This window comes from Sciurus carolinensis, chromosome 13 (genome assembly GCF_902686445.1).
Source record: "Sciurus carolinensis chromosome 13, mSciCar1.2, whole genome shotgun sequence".
NCBI lineage: Eukaryota > Metazoa > Chordata > Mammalia > Rodentia > Sciuridae > Sciurus > Sciurus carolinensis.
Window position 1 is genome coordinate 72,658,106 of NC_062225.1, and position 27,010 is coordinate 72,685,115.

Sequence of the window (27,010 nt, forward strand, 5' to 3'; positions counted from 1 at the left end):
AAATGTATTTATTCACTGTTGCTTTTATATAGGGAAAACTAGGCTGGGTCTATAGAGTAACACATACAAAACAACATGACAGACTTAAAAGAATGAGCCCTCTTCTGTGAACTGTGCAGGTATTGCCAAAACTTCTTTGAAATGTCTTTTCCCATTGCATACAACACTTTTCTCTCAACAGGAGTCTTTAAGTGATATATCAACTACACAATTATCACTTCATCTACTAATGAACTATTGCTCTGATTTTAATTTATGACTACATGATATAATTCTCATGCAGCTATTTGGTCAAAAACATCACATGAATTACAAGATTCAAAGTAAGAAATCTTTACTTGCTAAGGTTGGGTTCTTGATTAATTTTAATTATCAATACAATTAATCAGCAATTAATTATGTTCTAGGCATTATAGGCCTCTGAGTGGGGGCTGAGGAAAAGCTTTAGGCCTTACCCATCCCATCCTTAATTAAGCAGAATAGTCCAATAGTGCTGACTGAAGGGAACAGAAGAGCTGGAAAGAGAAGGATATAATTTCCTGACCAGGAAAACCAGGACATAGAATTGGTGTTGGAAACTGAATTCCAAAATGACTGTCTTGGAAAAAGGGGAATTCCCTGGAGCTGGAGGTGTGAAAGGAGAGATTAGAGAAACTTCCCTCTTGGAAGCCTTATAGAAACTATTCATGTAGCCACTGAAGTCAAGATTAGATGTCCCCTGGGATCTCATCCAACTCTGAGATTGATTTTATTTTAGGTCTGTTGAATTTGAGGCAAAGAGAGGAACACAAAATAGAAATATTTGAATTGTAGAACTGAACTTGGGAAATGAATCATGAAACCACATGAGTGGATGTGAGAGGAAAGGAGGGAACTATATTTTGGGAAATGTTCCAGTTAGGAGGTTGGTGGAAGCACAGGTGCTGTCTGTCTTCTTCTGACGTGTGTATGATGGTGTACACTAGCCATCAGAACAGTTTCAAAAGTTCTTCACATCTCCTGTGGCCCTGACTTAGTCATCTCATGTTTGCCCCTCAGTGGAATTTAGCCTGCACAGTAAAAAATAAGAAAACATGACTTCAGGTGAAACCTATGCAGGGCAACTTTGCTTAGCTGCTCTGGAACCGTTAGGTGGGGATTTATTTAAAAGTTTAACCAAATTGCATAATATTCTTAGACTTCTTAAATAGAAAAATATTTTTATAATAGTTATTATCCATCCATTAGTCATGATACTTTTCCACTGTGAATTATATTTTTAATAAGCAAATTAGCCAAACTTGCTTTATACCAGATTTTAATTATTTATTTATTTATTTGTTTGTTTTGGGTACTGGGGATTGAACCCAGGGGCACTTTATCACTGAGCTACATCCCGAATCCTTTTTATTTTTTATTTTGGGACAGGATCTCACTAAGTTGCTTAGGGCCTAAATTGCTGAGTCTGGCCTCAAATCTGTGATCCTCCTACCTCAGCCTCCCAAATTGCTGGGATTACAGTTGTGCAACACCACATCCAGGTTATAGCAATTTTTTTAAAGACAATAAACTCAAACTAGAAACCTGTTATGGTTTGGATGTGAGGTGTTCCCCAAAAGCTTACATGTGAGAATGCAAGAAGGTTCAGAGGAGAAGTGATTGTGTTGTGAGAGTCTTAATCCAATCAGTGAATTAATCACCTAGTGGGTTTAATTGAGTAGTAGGTAACTGAAGGCAGATGGGATGTGGCTGGAGGAGGTGGGGCATTGGAGGCCTGGCTTTGGGGTATATGTTTGTATCTGGTGGGTAGAGTCACTCTCTGCTGTCTGATCATCATGCAAACCATTTCCCTCTGCCATACTCTTCCCCCATGATGTTCTGCCTCACCTCGAGCCCTGAGGAATGGAACCAACTTCCTATGGACTGAGACCTCTGAAACCATGAGCACTCAAACAAACTTTTCCTCCTCTACAGTTGTTCTGGTCAGGTCATTTAGTTCCAGCAGAAAAAAAGCTGACTAAAACCAAACCAAAATCATGAAATTAATAAAGATAAAAATTAACAGATAAAGGGAAAGAAAAATAGAAAATTCCCTATCTTTTTTTTAGCAACACTAATTTACCTATCCCTGCTGTGTAACAAATTGGAAGTCAAGCGCTAATGAAGTAAGGTTGTTTGGTGGCACAGGAAAAAACACTTATATTGAGCTAAGGAGAATTATTTGTCAAGGTATTATGATGAAAAGTATGAGTCACATCAACATTTAAACAGTGAGGGGCTTGGGGATGTAGCTCAGTGGTGGAGTACTTACCTACCATGTATAAGACCTTGAATTTGATCCCAAGTATTGCAAAAAGCAAAAAATTTGTATAGTGATACATATATATTGAAACACTTCAGTAGTTAAGAATTATGCTATGACCAGGTGGTACATGCAGCGGCACATGCTTATTATCTCAACAATTTGAGAGAATGAGGCAGGAGATCCCAAGTTCAAGGCCAGCCTCAGCAACTTAGTGAGACACTTTCTCAAAATAAAAAATAAAAAGGACTGGGGACATAGCTCAGTGGTAAAGCTCCTCTGGGTTCAATCCCCAGTTTAAAAAAAAAAAAAAAATTGCATTATGGGCTAAGACTATATACAGTCTGATGACAATTGAAAATGGTATTTTGAGATTAAAAATCCAGAGAGGTGTTATAAATGTTTCCTCTTCCATTCCATTGAAGCTAAATGTTGGAGAGAAAGGAGTTATTTCTAAGCATCAAACACTGGCAGCTCAGGAGAACCATGTTGAACAAAGAGCTCAAGAGGCAGAGATATGTAGGAGCCCAGAAGCCCTGTTTTCTGTGCAGATGAATGGAAGCCACAAGCAGAAATGGACCCAAATGACCCAGGTCAGGAATCAGCAAACTGGAATGACCTTCAAATATTACCTGGTCTTCCTTCCTACAAACTTCCTATCTAAACTATCTAGTACAGGTAGCCATCTGTTTTCCCTTCAGAAAGGTCAGGCAGGATGTTCTGACAGGCAGGAGGTAAAGGCAGTGCTACTCCAAGTGCAGTCCTCAGGCTTGTGCCGTACTGCAGACTGTCAGTGCTCTGAGAGTCTGCAGAGAATCATTATAGCAATTTGACACAGTAATGTTACAGTTGTTGACCATAATAGGAATAATAAATCAGACCTTGTATTTTGTAGGGTTCTCTTTTGTTTTTATTTCATTGTTATTATATTTTACAAAATTATTAATTCATAATGGATGTAAACAAGAAAAAATGGACCCTCACCACAGAGCACTTGAAAAGTAGATTATGCAAGTGCCCATCAACTTAACCAAAAAAGTGCCTTCTGTGCTAGATTACTGTGGGAGCATCAGCTGCGCATTGAGGTTCTCATTTTCAGAGATCTTTAGTCATCAGGTCCTTCTAGGTAATATATAATGAAGTAGAATCTGTCCTTTCCTGAACTCTGTTGAAAAGCAACAGGCCAAAACCACTTGGCTGTGCTGATTGGAGTTCTTGGCTCCATGTCCAAACATAGGGGATCTTATGACCCTAACCAAACAAATAATATGTACCTTATATCACCTTAAGTAGGAAGAAATGGTGGAAATGAAAGAAAATATTTGGCTGAGCACAAATCTATCATTACTCCCAGATGACCAAGCCTAATAATGGTGATTGTAACATTAGCTTTTATATTAAAGATCATTAAGGTAAATACTCCTGTATCTAGGATTTAAACAACCAGCACCTTAAATAACTGATAATGTATATATTCTTCTTATATCCAGTATGTGTGTGTGTGTGGTGTATGGACCCACCTATGTTCCTGGGATTGAACCCAGGGCCTCTATCATCAAACTAGATCCCTGGTCCTCTTATTTTTTAGTTTTAAACAGAGTCTCAGTAAGTTGCCCAAGTCCAGCCTTGACCTTGAGAGCCTCCTGCCTCAGTCTCCCAAGTTGCTGAGATTTTAGGCATATACCATCATACCTAGTACTTCTTTTACCTTTTATGATGACAAATGACAAGTAAAAAAAGTTAATTTGTAGGACTTATTAAAAAAAAAAAAGAAGGACTTATTAAAAAAAAAATTGCTGGGCTTCACTGTATAGCAACAATACAATCATCTCCTTAACCGGTTGTCATCATAACCCTCATCACAAAATGTCTTGAATCATAAAGGTTAAATGACATTCATCTTTGTTTTAATGTTAATAATATTTTCATATATACTTTTTGAAAATCTGTAACCTGTTTTAATATCCGTGGTAACTTCTACAGCAGAGTATTCAATTTCATGTGACCTTGGGCAAGATACCTTGGTCCTCTCTATTTTATTTACCTCATGTTTATTGAAGGGTGGAATTACTAGATAGTGTCTGCCATTTGAGGATTCCAAACAGTTTAAACACAATTTTTCAATCATTTTAAAAGTAGAAATTTGCTGGGCACAGGGGCACATGCCTGTAATCCTAGCAACTCTGGAGGCCATGGCAGGAGAATTGCAGGTTCAAGGCCAGCCTCAGCAACTTAGTCCCTAAGCAACTTAGTGAGACCCGTCTCAAAATAAAAATTAAAAAGGACTGGGGATATAGCCCAGTGGTAAAGCACCCCTGGGTTCAATCATCAAGTAGAAATATATGATATCATAGAGCTAACTGAAGTTTCCCTCCTCAGCATTAAGCATAGATCTGGAAAGCAGAAGCCACATTGAGGCCCAGCCTCACTGACAGAGAACTGCTCTGATCCAGTGAAGGAAGCAACTCAACTGGGGGAAGCTCCCTTGATCCTGCAAATATAGCCCGTTTGTCTTCCATGAACCTCACTGCATTGTCAAGTACAGTGGCCACCAGCCAAATGTGGATATTTAAATTTAAGTATAATTAAAACAAAATTAAAAGCTGGATGTCTCAACCACACAGGCTGTATTTCAAGGGCCTGTGATGTAGAGCCCATCACCCCCACAGAAAGTGCCACTGACTGACACTGCTCCACAGTGCTCAAGGCAGAGCTGAGCTTGGGGTTTCCCGAAGCACCTCTTGGGTTCTGTGAGTTGCCTTGTCTTAAATCCTTATCCACAGATGGAACCACAGAAGTTCTGGCTTCTTTCACCTGGAACAGGCTCACACAGATAAGCTATCTCAGGTTATGTGGGTTTTCAAGAATCTTTTTGGCCAACAGTATTTCACTTCTGCAGCCAAAAGAGTGTGAGAGTGCCTTTAAGAGAGCCCGTAGAAACAGAACCTTGTAGAACATCCTGCAACTAGAATACAGGAGCACTTGTAGTCATGTCCCTTCAGGAACAAGATGGGTCCAAGGAAAATAAGCAGAAGGGCAACTAAGATGGCCCAGTCCTATCAGAACACCTCTAGCATGCAAGGCTTGGGAAGGGATCTAGATATTTCAGGCTGGGGTCTCCAGCAAGTTTTTAGAAAGCCTAACTGACAAATGTGAAATTGCAAAGAATACCTGATGGCATTGAATTATGGTATTGATTAGGAATGCCGTAGGAGTTCTGGAAATGAGCGGGTTATTGAGAGCCAAAATAGAATAGGGAAGGCAGACCTTCAGTTGCTGCTTGAAAACAGGTCAGACTGGAGTAGGTGGAGGAGAAAGGAAATGACAACTAAGTCCTCAAAAGTGAAGGCAAGGAAATAGATGTGACTTTGAACTCACATTGTGTTCTAACACAATCAAGTGATAATATCGAGTTCATGGTGCCTTCCCGTGGACCACTCTGAAAAACAGAAATCTTCTTTGGGGTGGGGGTGCCAAATATGAGTTTTAGAAAGATAGAAGCAAAAGAAGCAAGGGGCGGCAAACCTGGACTACTTGAAATTGAGACTGGGGTGAGCAAACAGTAGCTAAGGAAACTCCTTGCTGCACCATATGTTGATCCCACTGCTGGGCCCCTCGCCCCAGCAGATCCGTGGGCCACTCTTCTCCCTCTCGCACTTAGCAGATTTACCAGCACAGCACCACCCAGGCCTGAGCTCTCGTCTTCATCTCTTTCGCACAAAGGCTTTACAGACACTGATCCAACTTTTAATCCTGCAATCCAGTGGTCCTCCATCTGGGCCACACATTGTCTTCACCTGGGAATCCTGCCACAGTCACACCTGCAGAGTCTGATTTAATGGATCTGGGGCGTAACCAGAGCGTCAGGACTTGTATAAGCTCCCGGACACATGCCAGTGTACAGACGAGGTTGAGAACCATTGGTTTCCTGCCTGTCAGAGAGAATTCACACCAGTCCCCCACCCTACAGCCTGGCTCAGACAGAACAATTTGAGGCAAAATGCAAAGAATTTTAATTAGGTTGATAATGGCAGAACTGAAATTAGACTCCAAGTTTCCTGACTCCCATATGCGCCATTTGCCTCTTGGCCAAGATGCTTACATTTAAAGTTTTCTTATCAACTTGGTGGCCAACGTGTGACCGGGAAAACAGAAGAAGCCTCCAAAGATTTCTTCAAAGACATCTTTATTAAGTCCATTAATACTTGATAACCAGCTTCCTTTGTAAGAACTCACATTTGTATTATTCACCATGTTTTTCAAGGTACTCTCAGCTCTCGTTGGCAGGAAACAAAGCCTTTACTTGGATTCTACTCCTCTGACTTTTGGTTATCAATTTCCAATAACTAGGAAAGAAGCTTAAATTTGAGTCAGAGGAGGCAAAGGGGATTGGGAGGTGTACACTTCTCTCAACTTTTCTTTAATAGTAAATCCAGAAGTATAAAGAGTGAATAAATGCATAAAAGTTTGTGAAGGTGAAGAATTAGGGAAGTGGGCATTCTTTCAGTATGACATTGCATGTATTATCTGTGCAATCCTATAATGCAGAATGGAAAAGGAACATTTTAAATAGGACAGATCGCCATTGCTTCTGATCACATTTTAATGTGTGAATTAGATCCACTTAACACATAAAAATTATTCCCAATGCCCAAGGCACAAATGGTCCCAGTTGGAAATATTATTCTCATAAAAGTAAACAAGATAAACCATTGCATTGAACAGTATTAATTACACCAAATCATTAATGGAGGTGTTATGTTTTTATTAGAATAACAGTAAATGCAACCTCAAAAATAATTTAAAGCACTCATGTGCTTGCTTCCATGATCATGTTCTTCTGTTTGAAAATAGGGCACGAGAGAAATTGGAACCAGATGGACAAGAAAGTCATTTATAAGATGGAATTCAGGGTTGGTGGCATAGCTCATGTGATAGAGCACTTGCCAAGTATGTATGAGGTCCTAGGTTCAATCCCCAGCATGCGGGGCAGTGGGGACAGAAAATCAAGCAGCAATAGTCCTGCCCCGTTCTCTCCATCCCCAGAGAAGCAGCCACAGCCTCACTGCCATCATGAAGAGGAGGAGGGCAGCACAGAAGCCTTACCTAATCCCTTACAATCCTAAGTATGCTTTCACATAAATTGTTTTATTGTCTCCTCATAGGAATCTTGTGATTTTTTCAGATAAGAAAACTGAGGCCTAGAGAGAGTTAAATTGGCTTGTCCAAAATCACACAGCAGGAAAAGGATTTTGGTTTTCATAACACAAATAAAAATATCATCTTCCTAGTCTTAGGCCTTTTATTCTTTCTTTTATTTTATAATGTATCACCATGACTAGATGTAAAATTAATGGCACTAGACTTGATTTCTCTTAATCCTTAGCAGTATCTTTACTTTTCCATTATGTTTTTAGTTGTCTGATTTCTGTTTTTAACAATGGAATATCAAAGAAGCAAAAGCAAAATATTTGTTTCACTTACAAGTTTATAACTTGACCAGCCAAACAGATTTGTCAGAGAATCCATGTTGGAATAATCAGAAACAATAACCATCATCAAGGGATATAGCATATCAAGTCATTCCCTGGGCAGGAAGAAGAAAGAGCGACGGCAGCCTCTGAGATTCAACTACAGCAAGCCTCCACAGTGCACCCTGAGCATGAAAGCCCTTCCTAATTACACCTCTGATGCATATGTTATTCCACCTGTACAGTTGTCCTTGTACTTATTCTCCCTTGATGATCAGCTTCTCAATGGCAAAGTTGCAGGCTTTGGGTTTCCTTCTGCTCTGCAACAATTCTTCCTAATCCCCTGAACTCCCTATTGTCTGTATCATCACCTCTACTTGCCAGCGCTGCCCTTGATGTTCACCTTTAACAGAATTTGCTTGCATAAAACTGTTAAAAGGGGGAAGAAAAGTTTCATTGCTCTAATTTGTGTCAAGCCCTGCATAGCTAAGAATGGCCTTTTCTTAATCCCTGCAGTGTTTTTATAGGGACATTTTCCTAGCTGTGTAACACCTTGATTGTCCATGGGAAAGAGTTATTATATAAAAGAAGATGCCAGAGCAAAGATTTAGTTTCTGGCATGAATCTTTGACTGTGAAACTAGATGCCTTAGCAGATAAGTGACTGGCCTCCATGAGGGAAATCTCTGATAGATGAGCTCCTTCCAACAGGATTCCCCCCTCGCAACGGTGCTTGCTGTTGTGCTTCCCTGTACATTTAGAAATTCTGCTGGTAAGAAATTAGTATACTATACATTGTTTGAGATTGTTGCCTAATCAGCATTTGAGCCAGAAAAAGATCAAAAGGAAAAGGGTTCTTTAAGGAAGAAAGTATCAGATATGGCAGTTAAATCAGGAATCAACAAACTGTAGCCCACCTGAGCAAATCCTACCTACCTGCCTAGTTTTGTAAAGAAAGTTTTATTGGAACACAGCCACACCCATTTGTTTCAGATTGTCTTTTGGCTACTTTTACACTACAACAGCAGAGTTGAATAGTTGGAAAAGAAACCACATAGCCCACAAAGCCTAGAATATTTACTGTCTGGCCCTTTACTAAAAAAGAAGTTTTCCAACCCCCTGGTGTATGTGATCCAAAAGCTTGCCCAGACCAGTTTATCCTCATTCCCTGGGATCTTAACCTAAGTAAGTCCCTGTGCTTCTTGATAACTCCAGAAAGAAGCAATTTTCTGTGAAGGAACAGAATGCACCAGGAGTAGCTTAGACCTTGACAGAAACATAATCCACTGAAGTAGTGCTACCGGCAGTCAGGAAACTAGTACAGTGCAGAGGCAGCAAGCCGAGGGCCTTGTGGAGCCAGGCAGGTAACAGGAGCTGTGTAGGATGAATGGGGGCTGCAGTGAACTTGAGAACCTGTGCCTACCTTTGTCGCCTTCACCTCTCAGTTCCTGCCTTGTAGGAGTGCGGACTCATTGTCACCAGAATCTCTGAATTTTCAGGACCTCCTGGAAATCTGTTTTTGTGTAGTCTCTTAATACTTAAGTATTGATTGCTGATTAAAATTTAAAATAAGGGACTGAGTGTAGCACAGTGGTAAAGGGCACATGCTTGGCATACCCAAGGCCCTGAGGTCAATCCCCAGCACCACTGTTTAAAAAAAAAAATTGTTTTTTAATAAAAATAGCAAGGCAATCACACACAAACCTGCACATGGAAGTTTGTAGCAGCTTTATTCATACTTGCCAAAACCTGGACGCTAACAAGGTGTCCTTCAGCAGGTGATGGATAAATAAACTGTGGTCCATCCAGAAAATTGAGTATTATCCAGCAATAAAAAGGAATGAGCTATAAGGCACAAAAAGACCTGGGTTTCGGAGGGACCTCAGATGCACATTACTAAATGAAAGAAACCAGTCTGAAAAGGCTACACACTGTGTGATTCTGACAATTTGACATTTTGGAAAAGTCAAAACTCTAGAGACAGTGAAAAGATCAGTGGTCGCCAGGGGCTGGAAGATGGAAGGATGAATAGACAGAGACCAGAGGATTTTTAGGGTGATGATACCCACCCTATCCTTTCTGATACAGTAATGGTGCATACATGTCATTCTACTTTTACCCAAACCTACAGAATATACAACACAAAGAGTGAACCCTAATGTAAACTGTGGAGTTGGAGTGATAATGATGTGTCGAGGTAGGTTCATCATTGTGACAAAGGTGCCACTCTGGCGTGGAATATTGATGACAGAGGTATGGGATTGGGGGATGGGAAGGACAGCAGGTATATGGGAACTGTCTGTACTTAACACTTACTTTTGCTGAGAATCCAAAACAGTCTTTAAAAATAAAGTGTACTTTTAAAAATAATAGGACCAACAAGATACGTCTAGGTGTCAGATTCAACTCTCACCTACCAGTTTGTAATTTCTGCTATGAACTCAACGGTAGAAGTCAGGCCAAGGTCCAACCAAGGTGGCAGTCAGACAAATGGCTCCATCAGTGTCGTGGCAGAGGTTGCCAGAGTGGTACGGCCATCACAGCACTAGGAAGCCAGAACTGGCAATAGAGATGCGGATGGGCAGCAGTTGGTATCACAGATCTTGCAGTGCCTTCTGGGCTTGAGCCTAGAGCTAAAAGTCTGGCCTCTGGGGATGGCTGACCAGGCAGATGAGCTAGAGAACTAACCAGATGATTAGGATTCACACTCATTCTGACAGATCCAGTGACCAAAGTGGGCCACAAAGCAGCAGATTGATCTAAGGATCCCGACAGAAGCACAACTACTTGAATTATGATTCAGGGTCAGAGCAAGCTGACTAGCTCTCTAGACTAGTCAGGACTTTTTGGACAATATGATAAATTGTACAGAAGAGCTTAAGTAGAAAAACAATAAAGGAATGAATTGCTTATATAACTGAAATGCCCCATGGCAGAGCTGACTTAGCAGCTTAGGTGCCCATGAGTCTATCAGAAATCTGTGTCTGCCTGTGTCTTCGCCCTTCCACGCTCTGGCATGTTTCTCTGTTTCCATTTAGGCTGGCTCCACATGGTGACCCCCAGGGGCTCCAGCATTACAGAATCTCATAACTTGAATTCCCACTGGAGGAAGGCTTGTCTTCCCCAGTAGTCTCCATACACCCACTCAGAGTGATAGAACTTACATTTTTAATCAGGCCTGGACACTTGGCCAAGCTTCTCATGTTGTCTATGAATGGAAAAGGAATAGATGTGCAAAGAAAAAGATCAAGGACCATTAACAGATAGACGGTAGCTTGCAGAAACAGCAGAACTCCACGATACCAAGTTACCCAGGTTAGCAAGAGCTAGTAAAATTGCCTTCTCTTTGTCCCCCATGTCAAGGTCAGGGGAGAAGATAGATTCTAGAATATCAGGCAAGTCATTTCAAAGATGCCCTCATTTGTAGTGAACCCTCATAAATATTGAAGATTGATGATGGAAGATGGCTCTGCTCAATGGGAATTGTCAGACGAGCAGATGAATAGAAGAATGAAGCTGTAGAACTTGTGACTGGCATTAAATGCTTCACATTTTAGGTGGGATATAAGTGAAACATTAATACAGTATATAACAATTCTTTGGGTTAAAATCAAGTCTCCCATAATAAATTAAGAAGATTAATTAGTTAATGTTTATAAAGTACTCTGCAGATATGCCCTTTTAAAATGCTAAGTATTCTAAAAACTACACTATAGCATTTTACTAAATGTAAAAGATCTAACGTTCACCATTTCTTTGGCACAGGTTGGCAAGGATTCTTTTGGCAATGATTATATAGAAAACTTAAAACAGAATGATATTTCTACAGGTAAATTTTCATCTTTTTAAAAGTGAGTGTAAGTTTCTTCTGTGATCTTGTTTCAAGAAAATTGAACATAGAATAGAATTATTACATCCTCCCCTGGTGGCCATAGAATTTGTATGCACTGCTTTGTCTGGTCTTATTTAAATGTCCTCTGGTTCTTTCATGTGCATTCTTCCATGTGGCAATCAAGTGAGAGGAGGTTATGAACCTTCATCTCATGGACAAGTGACAAGGAAAAACAGGTGATAAATTCACAAAAGTTATTTTCAGAAAAGTTGTTAAAGTTGAAAACGGTGACAGATACCATCAAGGCTGAAACCATTATCACGGAAGAGAAAATAGAAGGTCAGAGAGGTTCTCTGATTTTTCAAGAGCCCGCAGCAAGTTGGAATTAGAGCCAGGACTAGAATGGAGGTCTTCTGACTCCAGTTCTGAGCTCTCTGCTGCTGCCAGAGTCTGCCTGATCAACATTTCTGTTTACATGCCAGACCACAATTCTTGACGAAATGAAAGCTTAGGAAAATGAAGAAAATCAAACAAGTTATTTTATAGTTCGACCTTTTGGTTTTTCTCTCAAGTCTGTCATTTTTTTCAGTGAAGAAAATAAATGTGTTGATCTAGAAAAATGCATATGTATACAACTATGAGTAATTTTGGGGAACTGGAAGTGGGGCTGGTTTGATAAGTTGTTATTAATGCAGAGAAAAAGTGCCGCTAAATGTAAAGATGCCTATTTTCCACATTGTATAGGTGATGGGTATAAATTAGCACTAATTACTTATTTTTTAACTCATTCCAGATGGTTAAAGGTTAAAAAGTTTTTCCAAGGATTAGTGTTGCATTGAAATTGTTAAGTTATCCATGCCAGCCTGTATGTACGTGATTGTAATTTTCTTTTTTTTCTTGTAGAATTTGCATATCAGACTAAAGATGCTGCTACAGGAGCTGCTTCTATAATTGTCAATGATGAAGGTGTGTGTTTCGCATATTAGAGTGTCATTTCCTAAAACAGACAGTTCATCTTCAGAGCTAGATTGGAAGAATCCATTTTAATCCTCATCCTATGGACCTCTTACCACATACACCATTTCATGGCCTAACGTGTATCTCCAAATGTATCACTTTTTTATGCTCCTCATGTTGACTGTTAAAATACATAATCGCTTACTCGTCTGATACATATGAAGCATTATAGTTCCTCCAAATATTTATATTCCGTTATGTTCCCATTACCCTTCATGTGAACTCAGAATTGACATTTGCCTCTAAAAGCAGTCAAGTAGTATCTGTTATTTCCATTACACTCAGTAAGTAAATGTAAATAGGTGCAAAAGAAAGTTTGATGAATCATATTTATAGAATATTTACTGAGTAAATGGCAGCAACTAATTACTTCTAACTTATCGTTAGTGCTCAATTTTGTCTGCTCTTTAAACAGCAATCAAATTTCAAAAGTCTATACAACTAAGTGTGCCACAAGGCTTTACCACAGTTAAAACATTTATCTTTAAAACAGTGACTACCTTCAAGTTAGGTTTTCATAATTTCTGCCAACTGATTTAAGTATAAAAACACCCACACAAGATTTTTTAGAATCAGGATTCATATTCACAAAGACCAAGCATTTCATGGGCACCTAGGACAGATCTAATACATTGCAGGCAGTCATTGTGTTTTGTGTTAGATTAGGGTTTATCAAGATATGTCATGGGGCTGGGCTTGTGGCTCAGTGGTAGAGCACTCACCTAGCACAAGTGAGGCCCTCAGCATCACATAAAAATAAAGGTATCATGTCCACCTCCAATGAAAATTGTCGGGGTTTCCAGGACCCCCAGCCTTGGGCGCGGTCAAGATGGCACCTGACGCTGAGCCAAAAGCGGCCAGCTATACAGTAAACAACCAGCGAATTCCAATGATTGGCTAGTTAACGATGTGATTAGAGCATGCCCCCCTCGTGTACCTATTCTATGCCTGCAGCTGTCCGCGGTTTACCTCGTGTGCCCCCCCCCCATTGGTTAAAGTGTATATAAGCCTGGTGGGTGGGAGAGTAAGGGGGCGGAAGAAGCTGAGAGCGGAAGAAGCTGGGGGCGGAAGAAGCTGAGAGCGGAAGAAGCTGAAGTGGAAGAAGCTGAGGGCGGAAGAAGCTGGGAGTGCGCAGAAGCTGAGAGAAGAAGCTGAGAGAAGAGAAGCTGGGAGTGCGCGGAAGCTGGGAGTAAGAGAAGTGTAGGAGAGGGACTGTGCATAATAAACTTCCAAAGCTTCAGACGTTTGTCGTGTCTCTCTCTGCGGCCAGAGGGAGCGCGATAGAAAATATATGAAGATATGTCTTTTATTTATACAGGGTCCCCCTCCCCACTTATCTGTGGGGGAATACATTTCAAGACACCCAGTGGATTCCTCAAACTACAGATGGTACTAAGCCCTGTGTAGGCCATGTTTTTTCCTATACATACATGCCAATGATAAATTTTATTTTATGAATTAGGACCAGAAAGAGATGAATAATAATAACTAATAACAACAGAAATTATTCTAACAATCTTTGATAATAAAATTATATGAATGTAGTTTCTCTATTTCAAAATTTTACCTGCTGTACTCACCCCTTTGGTGATGACGTGAACGACAGTGCCCGCATGATAACGCAAAGTGAGATGAATGATGTAGCGTCATAGCTTTAGGCTACTATGTAAGGGTTACTTGACCACTGCCAGGTCTCAGCGACTGACATGAAAATCAAGACAGCTATCGACACTGCCTGCTGGGTAGTGTGTATGGACGACATTGGACAAAGGGATGATCTATATCCCAGATGGGCTGGAGCCAGATGGCAGGAGGTTTCCCTATGCTACTCGGAATGACATGCAATTTAAAACCTATGAATTGTTTCTTTCTGGAATTTTGTATTTAATATTTTTGGACCATGTTTGACCATGGAAAGCAAAAACACAGAGAAAGGGGGACTAATGTGACTCAGTTTTACAAGATCACTTTGCATAGAAGATGTGGGATTCTTAACTCGACTTTAGTGATCCTAAAGCTGCAGTAATTTTTAAAATTCCATTTAAAGACAGTAGATAAAAGGTTTCACTCTAACAATAGAAAGTCTGTGTTCATTACTTTAAGCTACCTCTTAAGTAATTACTGCTGCCAACATCAGCTCATTCCTTGTCTTAAACCTCTTATTTTGTTCCAGGAGTAGCGTCAAGTTTTCTTTCTCTTTACCTGTGAAACAAAATCTGCATTTTCCACCCAGAGGTGTAATTTCACATTATATATTGGTGCCTATTATGGTAGACTGTGCCTGGTTCATAGTGTGGCAGTGCTTTTAAGAGTAGGGCCTGCAGAAGACCTAGGGCAAATGCAGAAATGGCACAGTTGGCTCCTTTTGTTGAGGGATTGAGTACACAAGGTAAAGTCCTGAGTTGCATTTTGACAAGTTCAGTTTGAGGCATGAAAGAGCGAGCCACAGGATAGACAGCTGTAGTCTTGGGATTGTAGCCAAGACCAGTCCAGAAATGCAGATTTGGAGGTCAAAACACAGAGGCTACAGTTGCCTCCAACACAGAGAATAAGACCAGTCCAGGAAGGAGAGATGTTGTCTTTCAGCAAGTGGGTACTTTGAATTTTTCCAGGACCAAGGTTGGGTTTTTGCTAAACCATCCCCACTTTATTAGGTCCTCCTCCTCCCAGCCAAAAAACACATCTGTGGTAAGATGGTAGGCGAGAATTTGTTCTATGCTGAGAGGTAATTTTAGGTCATGTCTATACAAGATCAGCACTAGCAGCCTGGAGCACACAAAAATGCCTGCTGCAACTCATTCCCCTAGATCAGTGCTGTCCAACAGAAGGAAGATGCAAGCCACATGTGGGATTTTAAATTGTCCAGGAGCCACATCTTAAAAAGTAAAATGAAACAGGTAAACTTAATTTTGACACTGTTTACTTAGCCACGAAATCCAAAATGTTACCATTTCAACATGTAATCAAAAATTTCTTTTGAAATTTAAAACCTTTTTAATGTTTTAAAAGTTGAGATTTTTACCTCCTTTTCTCAGTACTGTCTGAAATCTGCTGAGTATTTTTTACACTTAAAGCACAATCTCAATTGAGAGTAGCCACATTCCAAGTGTTCAATGGCCACATGTTCAACTGTGACTACCATGTTGGAGAATACAGCTCTTAAGAGTTTACCTGACAGAAATGCACCATGGCCCCTCTGCCATGTTGGAGGATTACAGAGGCTGGACCCAGTGATGGGAATGGATCGATTCCTTGGTCCTGTCTCCTCAGTTTGATCTGGTATTGCAGAGACCAAATATTCTTCTATCTGGTGCAATTTTCTGTCTGCTAGATAGTATAAAATGTGTTTGAATTGACAGAATGACTTCTTAGAATACCATCAGGTACATACATCAACTTTTTGATTACATACAATAATCAGAATAATATGAATCTCACAGAGAGCCTGAGTTTTGAGCATTATACAGGTTTATTCCTATTTATACTCATCTATATGTCTTCTGCCATTTACAAATCAGAATCTTTATCATATACATTTATCAGCCATTTCCCATAAAGTATATTTTTAAGTATGACATATATCATTTGTCCACTAGTATTCATTATATATAGGAATAGTAATAAGGGAAACCTTTTAAAGATTTTGCTCAAAGTAATCAGAATAAGCCAGGCCAGGTAGCACACACCTATAGTCCCTGCTACTCAGAAGGCTGAGGCAAGAAGATGGCATAAGCCCAGGAGTTCAAGGCCAGTCTGGAAAACATAGTGACACCCCCTGTCTCCTAAAAAAAAGTAATCACAATAATATGGATCTCACAGAGACATTCCGAAAGATACATTTGAAACACAAAATTTAACCTGAATGTTCTGAAAATGTCAAAATTAATACTTATAATACATTTTGCATAATAACTTTATAAAAATGATTGTAACATTGTAGAAAAACATTGCTTGGCTTTACTTGGTTTTAATATAAATATGTAGAATTTCTTTATAGGCCAGAATATCATCGTCATAGTGGCAGGAGCAAATTTACTTTTGAATACAGAAGACCTGAGAGAGGCAGCCAGTGTCATTAGCCAAGCCAAAGTCATGATCTGCCAGCTAGAAATAACTCCAGCAACTTCTTTGGAAGCCTTGACAATGGCCCACACCAATGGAGGTAATTTTACATATTTGTCACTCTTCCTATAAAAGCTTTTATCATTGTCTTAATTAAAGTTAACCTTTTAAGTTAAGCAAAGCAATACTTTTTCTGTAGTAAAATATTCGTTCCTCCATCTGTGAGATTTACTATCTTGCAGTTCCTGATCACGTTAGAAAGACTTACAAATAGGGCAGAAGCAATGGGAGGAGCATCTCTGACATCCCACTGTATAACTCTGCAGTCTTGTTAGCAGAAATGATACAGGGAGTCATTAGAATCTCTCAAAGAGCATTGTCTAAGATCCAAGATACTCCAGCCTCGGTAGTGAGATGTCCTCCATCTGAGGAGCAGAAGTTAAACTGCATGTCTTGTCCAGTCACTGCCCAGTTACATTTTGATAAACATCTCAAGGAATCAAAGAGTTGTTCTTTCTCCTTTTTATAAAACTACCACCTTCTCAAACAACCACAGATTATTTGTATGTAATGTGTTCTATGTTATCAATGTGTATAAAGTGGCTCTTTTGTTTGATCTTTGATTTTGGAAATGTTTAAACCTACCAAAACAGGCAAAGCTGCATAATGAAACTGATCACCCAACAATTGTCAACCTGAGGTTAATCTTATTTCATCTTTTCTCCTACCCACTCCTTTCCTCTGGCAAATAACAGATAAACAGATGTTTTTAATACTTCCTGCTGCTTTTTCTCCATTGCCTAGTGGGAAAAGTATCTTCTGAGTTGGAATCCTATTTCTGTTCCTGTTAGCTTTGTGGTCTTAGCAGAATTTGCTGATTTTTCTGAACCTGTCTATAAAATGCAAATACAAATATGCCCTACAGAATTATTCTAAGAATGGGATGAAATAAAATGTGGTGCCAACCATGGAATAGTACAAGCCAACAAATCCCAATTTTCTTTAATCACTTCTCTCTTTATATTAAAATTAAGACAATATCCTGATCTAGCACTATTTGGTAAAAATAAATAAATAAATAGATAGATAGATAGATAAATAAATAAAATAAAAAGTAACCAGTCTGGACTGGGGATATAGCTCAGTTGGTAGAGTGCTTGCCTTGCTAGCATCGAAATCCTCGGTTCAATTGCCAGCAACACACACACACACAAAAAAAGCCACTCTAAGGCAATAGCTTGTTTGATGTTATGACATTATTTCTTTGATTATAGTAAGAATAAAATAGAGAACCACATTGACTTTTCCAGATAATACTTTCTCAGCAAGATAAAAAAACTAAAAGAAAAAAAAGAACAAAGAGTGTGTGTGTGTGTGTGTGTGTGTGTGTGTGTGTAGTGTAGTGTAGTGTTCTATATAGCAAGCAATGGAAAATAAACCACTGAAATGATTTTGTGGAGAATTTTAAAGTGTATGTCCTGATTTAACAAATTTTCCTCTTGGCAAAACAATGTGCCATGGCAAATTCTCACTGACATTTACTGTATTTTTAATGGACGGGAAGCTGTCAGAAAGAATTCTAAGCCAAAACCCATTTGGTTACATTTTCTGGAAGTGTCACAGATAAAGGCTAATGCTCCTGGTGAGCGTTCTCTGCACTGCGCTCCTCTCAGTCAGGAGATGTGAATACAATGTGCCCTTCACCCTTGCTCCTGTCTTTGTGTAAATCCAAGTATATTCTCAAGTAACTGCTCTTTCTTTTCCACTGTCCCATGTTTCTCAGAGCTCACTGTTTCCTCTGTCCTAGTTTAGTTGCCTGTTACCTACCCAGCTTGTGGAAGAGAGGAAGGTACAGCCACAGTGAGGAGCTAACCTCTCACAGGTGAGGCTAGAGTACCTTCTTGGGCAGGCAGCCTGACCTCAGACTGTCATTGGGGTGGGATCCAGAAATGCTTCCTCTGTCACCTTCCTTGTGACTGTTCCATCTGAGGAGCTGGAAATCCTGGGATATCAAAAGGAGGGGTAGGTTAAGGTAGGCCACAACCACCCAGCCTATTTCACCTTTTGGCTCAGAGACAGTGTGCCTAAGTATTAAGCCTACATGATCTTTCCTGTATTGTAGTCCCTTCTTAACTGGGGGAAATACATTCCAAGACTCCCAGTAGATGTCTGAGACCTCGAATCGTCCCAAGCTCTATAACTTAATCTTTTCCGTCTTAAACACTCATCACATACTGTGACCTTAACTTTAGCAGTTTGAGATACATAACAGCAAAACTTTTGCTAATTTATTTTCCCTTTTTTACAATTTTATGGATAGAAGATTCATTCTTGCTGTAGAGTTTAGCAATCTTAGCATATAATTTTTTCTTTATTATCTCAAGAACTTTCACCTTTTCACCTAAAGGAACCACTTTATGGCTTCTATTTGGCAAATATCAAGTTGCCAGCATCACTACTCTTATACTTTGGAGCCATTATTAAGTAAGAAAGGGTTACTTGTACAGAAGTACTATGAGACCACAGCAGTTAATTTGATAACCATGATAGCTCTTAAGTGACTAACCTACTGGTGATAAGGTGTGGGGAAGCTGGACAGAGGGACCATTCATGTCCCAGTGGAGTGCACTGGGATTACGTGAGATTTTATCACATGACTCAGAATGGTGTGCAATTTAAAATTTATGAATTATTTATTTCTGGAATTTTTCATTTAATATTTTTAGACCCTGGTTGACCTTGGGTAACTAAAACTGAAAAGCAAAACCACAGATGGCAGGACTGGGGGTGAGGGTTAATTGTGTAATAATATCAAAAATAGTAATACCTTGCATTTAAATGTACTTTATAGCTTACAAGGTTCTTTCTTGCCCGTTTGATCATCAGAAAAACCTTATGACAGAAAATTGGCAGCCATTGTTCTCTCGGGATTAAAGGTGAAGAGACTGAGGCTCAGAGAGGTTTCGAAAGTTGTACAACCAACATCACAATTGTAGTATGTGTGGAAATAAAATTTCAGACGACAAGACCCAAGTTCTGTCTTTTAGACCACATTTTAAAAAGAAACTGCCACATGCCATTACTTCAAGGAACTGAGCCATTATGAAGAAGTACCTCTAGAAAAGTAAAATCCATACATTTTAACAGCACATAGCGTAAGCTTTGAGAGTTTCTACTACTCAAGAAGCAGTGAAGAGTGCATGTGTGAGTTTACAGCAAATCCCACCATTAGGAACAACTCGAATGCACCAATTTTTAAAATGTGGAAAAAAATTTAAAAAAAAGTGAAGAGGCCCTAGAGTGTTTTCAGCAATATGTTGCCACACACTTCAGTACAGCACACACACACACAGCACACACACAAGCACACATTCACACACCCGCCTCTGTTGAATCAGGCAGCTTTCTCTGGCCAAGTCTGTTGGCCACCGTTAGTAGATAACAGCCAGTGCACCTTAGATTCTACCCTATGAATGGTGTGTGTGTGTGTGTGTGTGTGTGTGTGTGTGTATGCACATATGTTTAGCATGTGTGTGCATTTAATGTATCTTCATTCTCACAAGTGTGGTGTAGGGAAAGGAGAGTACTGGTTTGCTAATTCATGAATTCCAAATCAATCATTAGCGAATAGGGAGCCTCAGTCAAGAAAGCAACTTCTTGCCCAGGGCTTCCAATTCTTCCCTGAAAAAAGAGATCTCAGCTCATTGATGTCACCACAGACTGATCGCAAAGCAGAGTAGGCAAAGCTAATCATCTGCTGAGCACTGAGTGTCTTGCCAAGGGCATGTGTGCCGATCAGCATTATGCCCTCTCAAGAAAGATGGGAAAGTTCTCATTGTCGTCGTCATCTGACTTTATTGTCATACCTCCCTTATCTTCTTTGCTTCCCAGAAGTAAAATTTGAATTGTATACCTTGTATGACTAGATTATCTATCAGTTATTAAAACACAAAGGAGGGCTGTATGCAGCTCCGTGGTAGAGCATGTGTGAGGCACTGGGTTCTGTGCTCAGCACCACCTAAAAATTAAAAAATAAAATAAAGGTATTGTATTCATCTACAACTAAAAGTATTTTTAAAGAATACAAAGGAAGTGTTCCCTCTATCTTTGAATATACTGGCTGAAACTCTCTCCCTGTCTTTACCATATCACCTACAACATCAAGAAAATTGGTAACCCTGAGTAGCCCCCGTCCCCGAAAGGTCACAGTGCAGTGGGGTGCGATAGGGGGGCAACTGCAGAACTGATGCTGCAGCTGCTTGTGATGAAATTATGCATGTTGGTTCTGGCCTTTATATCCATTTCAAAGCAAATGGAACATTACAGCAACAATTATAAATAATTGAAATTGTAAGATTACCAAGATTAAATCCTAGGTATGATACAATGTATCTTTTAATGCGACTTTAGTCCTTTTCCATTTGGCAAACACAGCTCCTTGGCTGGCCACCTAGACTTCCACAATAACATTGTCCAGCACATGGCCCAAGTTTAGAGAGAACTTGCTGCTCAAGTTACAAAAAGGAACCTCCAGAAGAGATAGCCAAGCCCACATTTTGGGCATCCCAGCCTTCTTACAGTTTCTTTGATTAGGGTGATTTTATTCCCGTTTCTCTGAGCTGGTTCTCAGAGTCAACTGTCCAACCCTGCACTCACCCGTACCCCACCCCGCAAAACCATTAATAGTTTCCACTGCGTTGCCCTGTCTTTTATCCTATCAGCTGCTCCCTCGGGCCTCACCAGTTCCTTGTTGACATTGCTGTGTCAGCCATTGACATGTGGCTAAGATAACCAGGAGTTTAAGCCATCTCACATCGTAATGAATAGTAATTACTGTTGGGTGCTGTCAGTCACCTCTGCAGCTCCAGGTCACTCCACGATACACCCTGTGTTCTCTCATTTTGCCTAGTCCCAGGATGACATCATCTTTTCCAGCTTGTCTTACAAATTTGCACTCCTCTTTGATTAACTTAACCACATCTACTGATTATTTATGCTTCTTCATCGTGGTAAAGTATCTCTGCTCATTTATGGAAGCATGGGCCAAGAAGAGTCTTTTTTTTTTTAATTTATTTTTATTATACACAAATGGGATACATACTGTTTCTCTGTTTGTACATGAAGTAAAGGCATACCATTTGTGTAGTCATACATTTATGTAGGATAATAGTGTTTGATTCATTCTGTTATTTTTTCCTTCCCCCCACCCATCCCACCCATCTTTTCCCTCTATACAGTCCCTCCTTCTCCATTCTTACCTCCCTCCCACCCCCTATTATGTGTCATCATCCACTTATCAGCAAGATCATCCGTCCTTTGGTTTTTTGAGACTGGCTTATCTCACTTAGCATGATATTCTCCAATTTCATCCATTTGCCTGCAAATGTCATAATTTTATCATTCTTTATTGCTGAGTAATATTCCATTTTATATATGTACCACAGTTTCTTTATCCATTTATCAATTGAAGGGCATAGGTTGGTTCCACAATCTGGCTATTGTAAATTGAGCAGCTATGAACATTGATGTGGCTGTATCTCTGTAGAATGCTGATTTTAATCCTTTGGGTATAGGCCGAGGAGTGGGCTAGCTGGGTCAAATGGTGGGTCCATTCCAAGCTTTCTGTGGAATCTCCACACTGCTTTCCAGAGTGGCTGCACTAATTTTCAACCCCAACAGCAATGTATGAGTGTACCTTTTTCCCCACATCCTCTCCAACACCTGTTGTTGCTTGTATTCTTGATAATCGCCATTCTAATTGGGGTGAGCTGGAATCTTAGGGTGGTTTTGATTCGCATTTCTCTTATTACTAGAGATGTTGAACATTTTTTCATATATCTGTTGATTATTTGTAGATATTCTTCTGTGAAGTGTCTGTTCATTTCCTTAGTCCATTTGTTGATTGGGTTGTTTATATTCTTGGTGTAGAGTTTTTTGAGTTCTTTATTTATTCTGGAAATTCGTGCTCTATCTGAAGTATGAGTGGCAAAGATTTTCTCCCACTCTGTAGGCTCTCTCTTCGCATTGCTGATAGTTTCCTTTGCTTAACGAGTCTTTTTTTAATGGTATCTCCACTTTTCCCCTAAATTTACTCTAACCCTGTGCATCAGACTATGTATGCAGTTACTATTGGTAAGAATGCTGTCCCTCAGTAAAATATAAGCAAATAAGATGTGATTGATTTTTATACAGTTTTTATGGCCAATTATAAAGTTCTTCATTCCAGCTATTGATGCTTAAAATTCATTGTAATTGTTTTAAAATCTGTAGATGTGGTAGAACTTGGCTGAGAATCCATCTGGTCCTGGACTTTTCTTTGTTGGTAAACTTTTGATGACTTCTTCAATTTCCTTACTTGAAATCAGTCTGTTTAAATTTTCTGTATCCTCCTGATTCATTTTGGGTGGTCATATGTCTCTAGGAATTCGTTGATGTCTTCAAGATTTTCTAGCTTATTGGACATAAATTTTCAAAATAGTTTCTGATTATCTTCTGTATTTCCTTAATGTCTGTGGTGATATTTCCTTTTTTATATGGATTTTAATAATTTGAGGTTTTTCTCTCTTTTTGTTAGCTTGACTAAGGGTTTATCAATATTGTTTATTCTTTCAAAGAACCAACTTTATGTTTCATTGATTTTTTTTATTTTTTTAAATCTCAATTCCATTGATTTCAGAACTGTTTTTAATTATTTCCTGTCTTTTGTTCATTTGGGTGTTGACTTGGTTTTTTTTCTAGGGCCTTGAGTTGTAATGTTAGATAGTTATTTGGTCTTTCTATTCTTTTAATGTATGGGCTCAATGCTATGAACTTTCCTCTTAGAACTGCCTTCATAGTCAGGAGGCTGAGACAGGAGGATCATGAGTTCAAAGCCAGCCTCAGCAACGGCGAGGTTCTAAGCATCTCAGTGAGACCCTGTCTCTAAATAAAATACAAAATAGGACTGGGGATGTGGCTCAGTGGTTGAGTGCCCCTGAGTTCAATCCCCAGTACCAAAAAAAGAACTACCTTCATAGTGTTCCAGAGATTTTGATATGTTGTATCTCTATTCTTATTTACCTCTAAGTATTTTTTTATTTCACTCCTGATTCCTTCTGCTATCCATTCAATAGTGAATACAAATTCACTATTATTCAATAGTGAATTATTTGGTCCCAAGGTATTAGAATAGTTTCTATTTTTATCTTGTCATTGATTTCTAATTTTATTCAATTTGATCTGATAGAATGCAGGGTATTATCTCTATTTTTTCTTTTGTATTTGCTAAGAGCTACTTTGTGTCATAAGATGTGGTCTATTTTAGAAACTGTTCCATGTGCTGCTGAGAAAAGTGTATTCAGTCACTGATGGATGAAATAGTTTATATAATATATATATATAAAGTCTAAATTATTAATTTTACTTTTTAGTTCTGTAGCTTCTTTATTAATTTTTTGTTTGGAAGATGTATCTAGTAATAAGAGAGGTATGTTAAAGTCATTCAGTATTACTGTATGTGCTCTATTTGATTCTTGATATCAAGAAGAGTTTGTTGGATGTCGGTAGATTCTCCACTGTTTGGGGCATAAAACTCTTAAGTGAATCAAAAACCCTGCACATACTAGAAGAAAATGTAGGCTCAGTACTCCATCATGTCTAGTTGGAAACTGACTACCTTAACAAGACTTCTAAAGCACAAGAAGTAAAATCAAGAATCAATAAATGGGATGAATTCAAACTAAAAAGCTTCTTCACAGCAAGGAAACAATCAAGAATGTGAAGAGAGAGCCTACAGAACGAGAGAAAATCTTTGCCATATACATCTCAGAGAGGGCATTAATTTCCAGGATATATAAAGAACTCAAAAAAACTTAACCCAAAAAAACAAATAACCCAATCAATAAATGGACAAAGTAACTGAACAGACACTTCTCAAAAGAAGAAATGTGAATGGTCAACAAATATATGAAGTAATGTTCAACATCTCTAGAGAGAATTGCAAATTAAAACTATACTGAGATTCATCTCACTCCATTTGGAATGGCAGTTATCAAGACTACAAGTAACGAATTTGTCAAGGATGTGGGGGGAAAAAGGTACACTCATGTTGCTGATGGGACTACAAATTGGTACAACCACTCTGGAAAGCAGTATAGAGATTTCCCAAAAAACTAGGAATGGAATCACCATTTGACCCAGCTGTCCCAGTCCTTAGTATATATCCAAAGGATTTAAAATCAGCATACTACAGTGACACAGCCACATCAATGTTTATAGCAGCTCAGTTCACAATTAACTAACTTATGGAACCAACCTAGGGTGCCCTTCAACAGATTAATGAATAAAGAAAATGTGATATATATACATACTCAAGTAATACTTGGCCCTTAAGAAGATGACTTTATAACATTTGCCAGTAAATGGATGGATTTGGAGACTATCATGCTAAGTAAACTAAGCCAGTATGCAAAAGCCAAAGGTCAGATGTTTTCTCTGGTATGTGGAAGCTAACCCACAATAAGTGGGGAAGAGGAAGAATAGAAGTTCATTGGATTAGACAAAGGGCAATGAAGGGAAAGGAGAGAGGGATAGGGAAAGAAAAGACTGTGAATCTGATGTCGTTTTCCTGTGTATGTATATGAATACACCACAGTGAATCCCATCGTTGTGTACATCCACAGAATGGGGTCTAATTAGAATAAGACATATTTTGTGCTTGTATAATTATATCAAAACAGATCCTACTATTATGTATAACTAAAAACAAAATAAATAAAATTTGTGGGTTTCATTGCTGTAATCCTGGCAACTTGGGAGACTGAGACAGGAGAACCCCAAGAGACCAGCCTCAGCAACTAAACAAGGCTAGTGAGACCCTGTCTCAGAAAATAAAAAGGCCCAGTGGCGCAGGAGGCTGAGGCAGGAGGATTGCAAGTTCAAAGCCAGCCTCAGCAAAAGCAAGGCACTAAGCAACTCAATGAGACCCTGTCTCTAAATAAAATACAAAATAGGGCTGGGGATGTAACTCTGACCCAGTGCCCCTGAGTCCAATCCCTGGTATCTCCCCCAAATAAATAAATAGTGCCGGGGATGTGGCTCAGTGGTTAAGCACCCCTGGGTTCAATCCCTGGTACCAAAAGAGAGAGAGAGGAAAAAAAGAAAAAGAAAAGGAAGGAAGGAAGGAAGAAAGAAAGAAAGAGAGGAAGGAGGGAGGGAGGTAGGAAGGGAGGAAGGAATTGCTAGATTTGGGCATCTTTTAGGGGAAGAAAAGGAAATTCTACAGGAAGGACTCTACCCTGCTGCTCCATATTGGCACCTTGCTCTAATCTGTGCTCTAACGCTGATGAGTACCAATTTGAAGATCATCCTAGGTGGGCTTGAGGCAAATAGGGAACAATATATTGTTCAGAAAACCTAAAAATGTATGTGGGTGTGTTCAAATGCTGGGCAATGAGGACCTTTATGCATAGCTGACATTTCTAAGACCTCACAAAAGTGGAGGAGCCAATGAGCGAGATTGTTGCCAGGCTACACACTCCACAGAAGGCAGAGAGATGGGTGGACAGGTGGGGGTGTTGGGCTATGTGTAAAGGACAGTATAATAACAGTAATAATCCTTTACATTTGTATAACACTTTACAGTTTACACAGGGCTTTTATGTCCATTTTCTAATTGAAGCTGCACAATAGCCCTGTGCAAAAATCTGAGCTGCCAAAAATATACTGTAGAATTTCTGTGGATGGCCAGGAATCTAAAATAACAAAAATGTGGGAATAGTGTTAGCCCATACAGGACAAGACCACTGACTGAACCAAAACATAGAGGGATCTAAGGAGATGCAGAAGTACACTAGATAGCCTCATGGGACTGGAGTAGTGGACTGTTTCCATCAGTCACGTGATGATTAGCATCTTGCCAGGAACGTGGGATAGATCACTGCGAAGCTAGTTATGTGAGAGCCACCTGGAGACCCTGATCTTAGCCCCAGATTCTGACTCAGTGGGTTTGAAGTGGAGTCCAGAAATCATGCATTTGAGCGAGCTCTTCCTGATGCTGATGGGCAGCCAGGTTTATAAGTCACTGTTCTGGAAGACTCTTTGAGAACTGCAACTCTAGTCAGATGAGACTACTTAACACCTAAGTCAGTGGACCCAGGTTGAGGCAAAGAAAACCAGCCAATCCAGTTTAGTACACTGCAGGATATATTTGGGAGGCATGCAAAATACACATGTGTACCTAAGTTGTGGCAAAGAAGGTGCTTCCTGCAAATGAAATTTCTGAAGACTTTAAAATAATTTAGTTTCACACCAAAGCTATTTCAAGATGTCATGAATTAGGTTTGGAGGTATGTATTGCTTAGACAGAGTT

General features: G+C 39.5%; 1 protein-coding gene across 5 annotated transcripts in view; it reads left to right on the plus strand.

Moving 5' to 3' along the window:
* The window catches only part of Rbks (ribokinase), an 87,433-nt gene that overhangs the window by 21,475 nt on the left and 38,948 nt on the right, over window positions 1–27,010 (plus strand). For 4 of the 5 annotated variants that reach the window (XR_007104607.1, XM_047522116.1, XM_047522117.1 and 1 more), the window contains exons 3-5: window positions 11,517–11,580; window positions 12,487–12,549; window positions 16,598–16,762. Coding sequence is in view for 4 of the 5 variants with exons in the window: in XM_047522116.1 (XP_047378072.1) it covers window positions 11,517–11,580; window positions 12,487–12,549; window positions 16,598–16,762 (292 nt within the window). In the remaining variant the exon portion in view is untranslated. The remainder of the gene's footprint in view (window positions 1–11,516; window positions 11,581–12,486; window positions 12,550–16,597; window positions 16,763–27,010) is intronic. The other variant, XM_047522119.1, reaches the window with a different exon arrangement.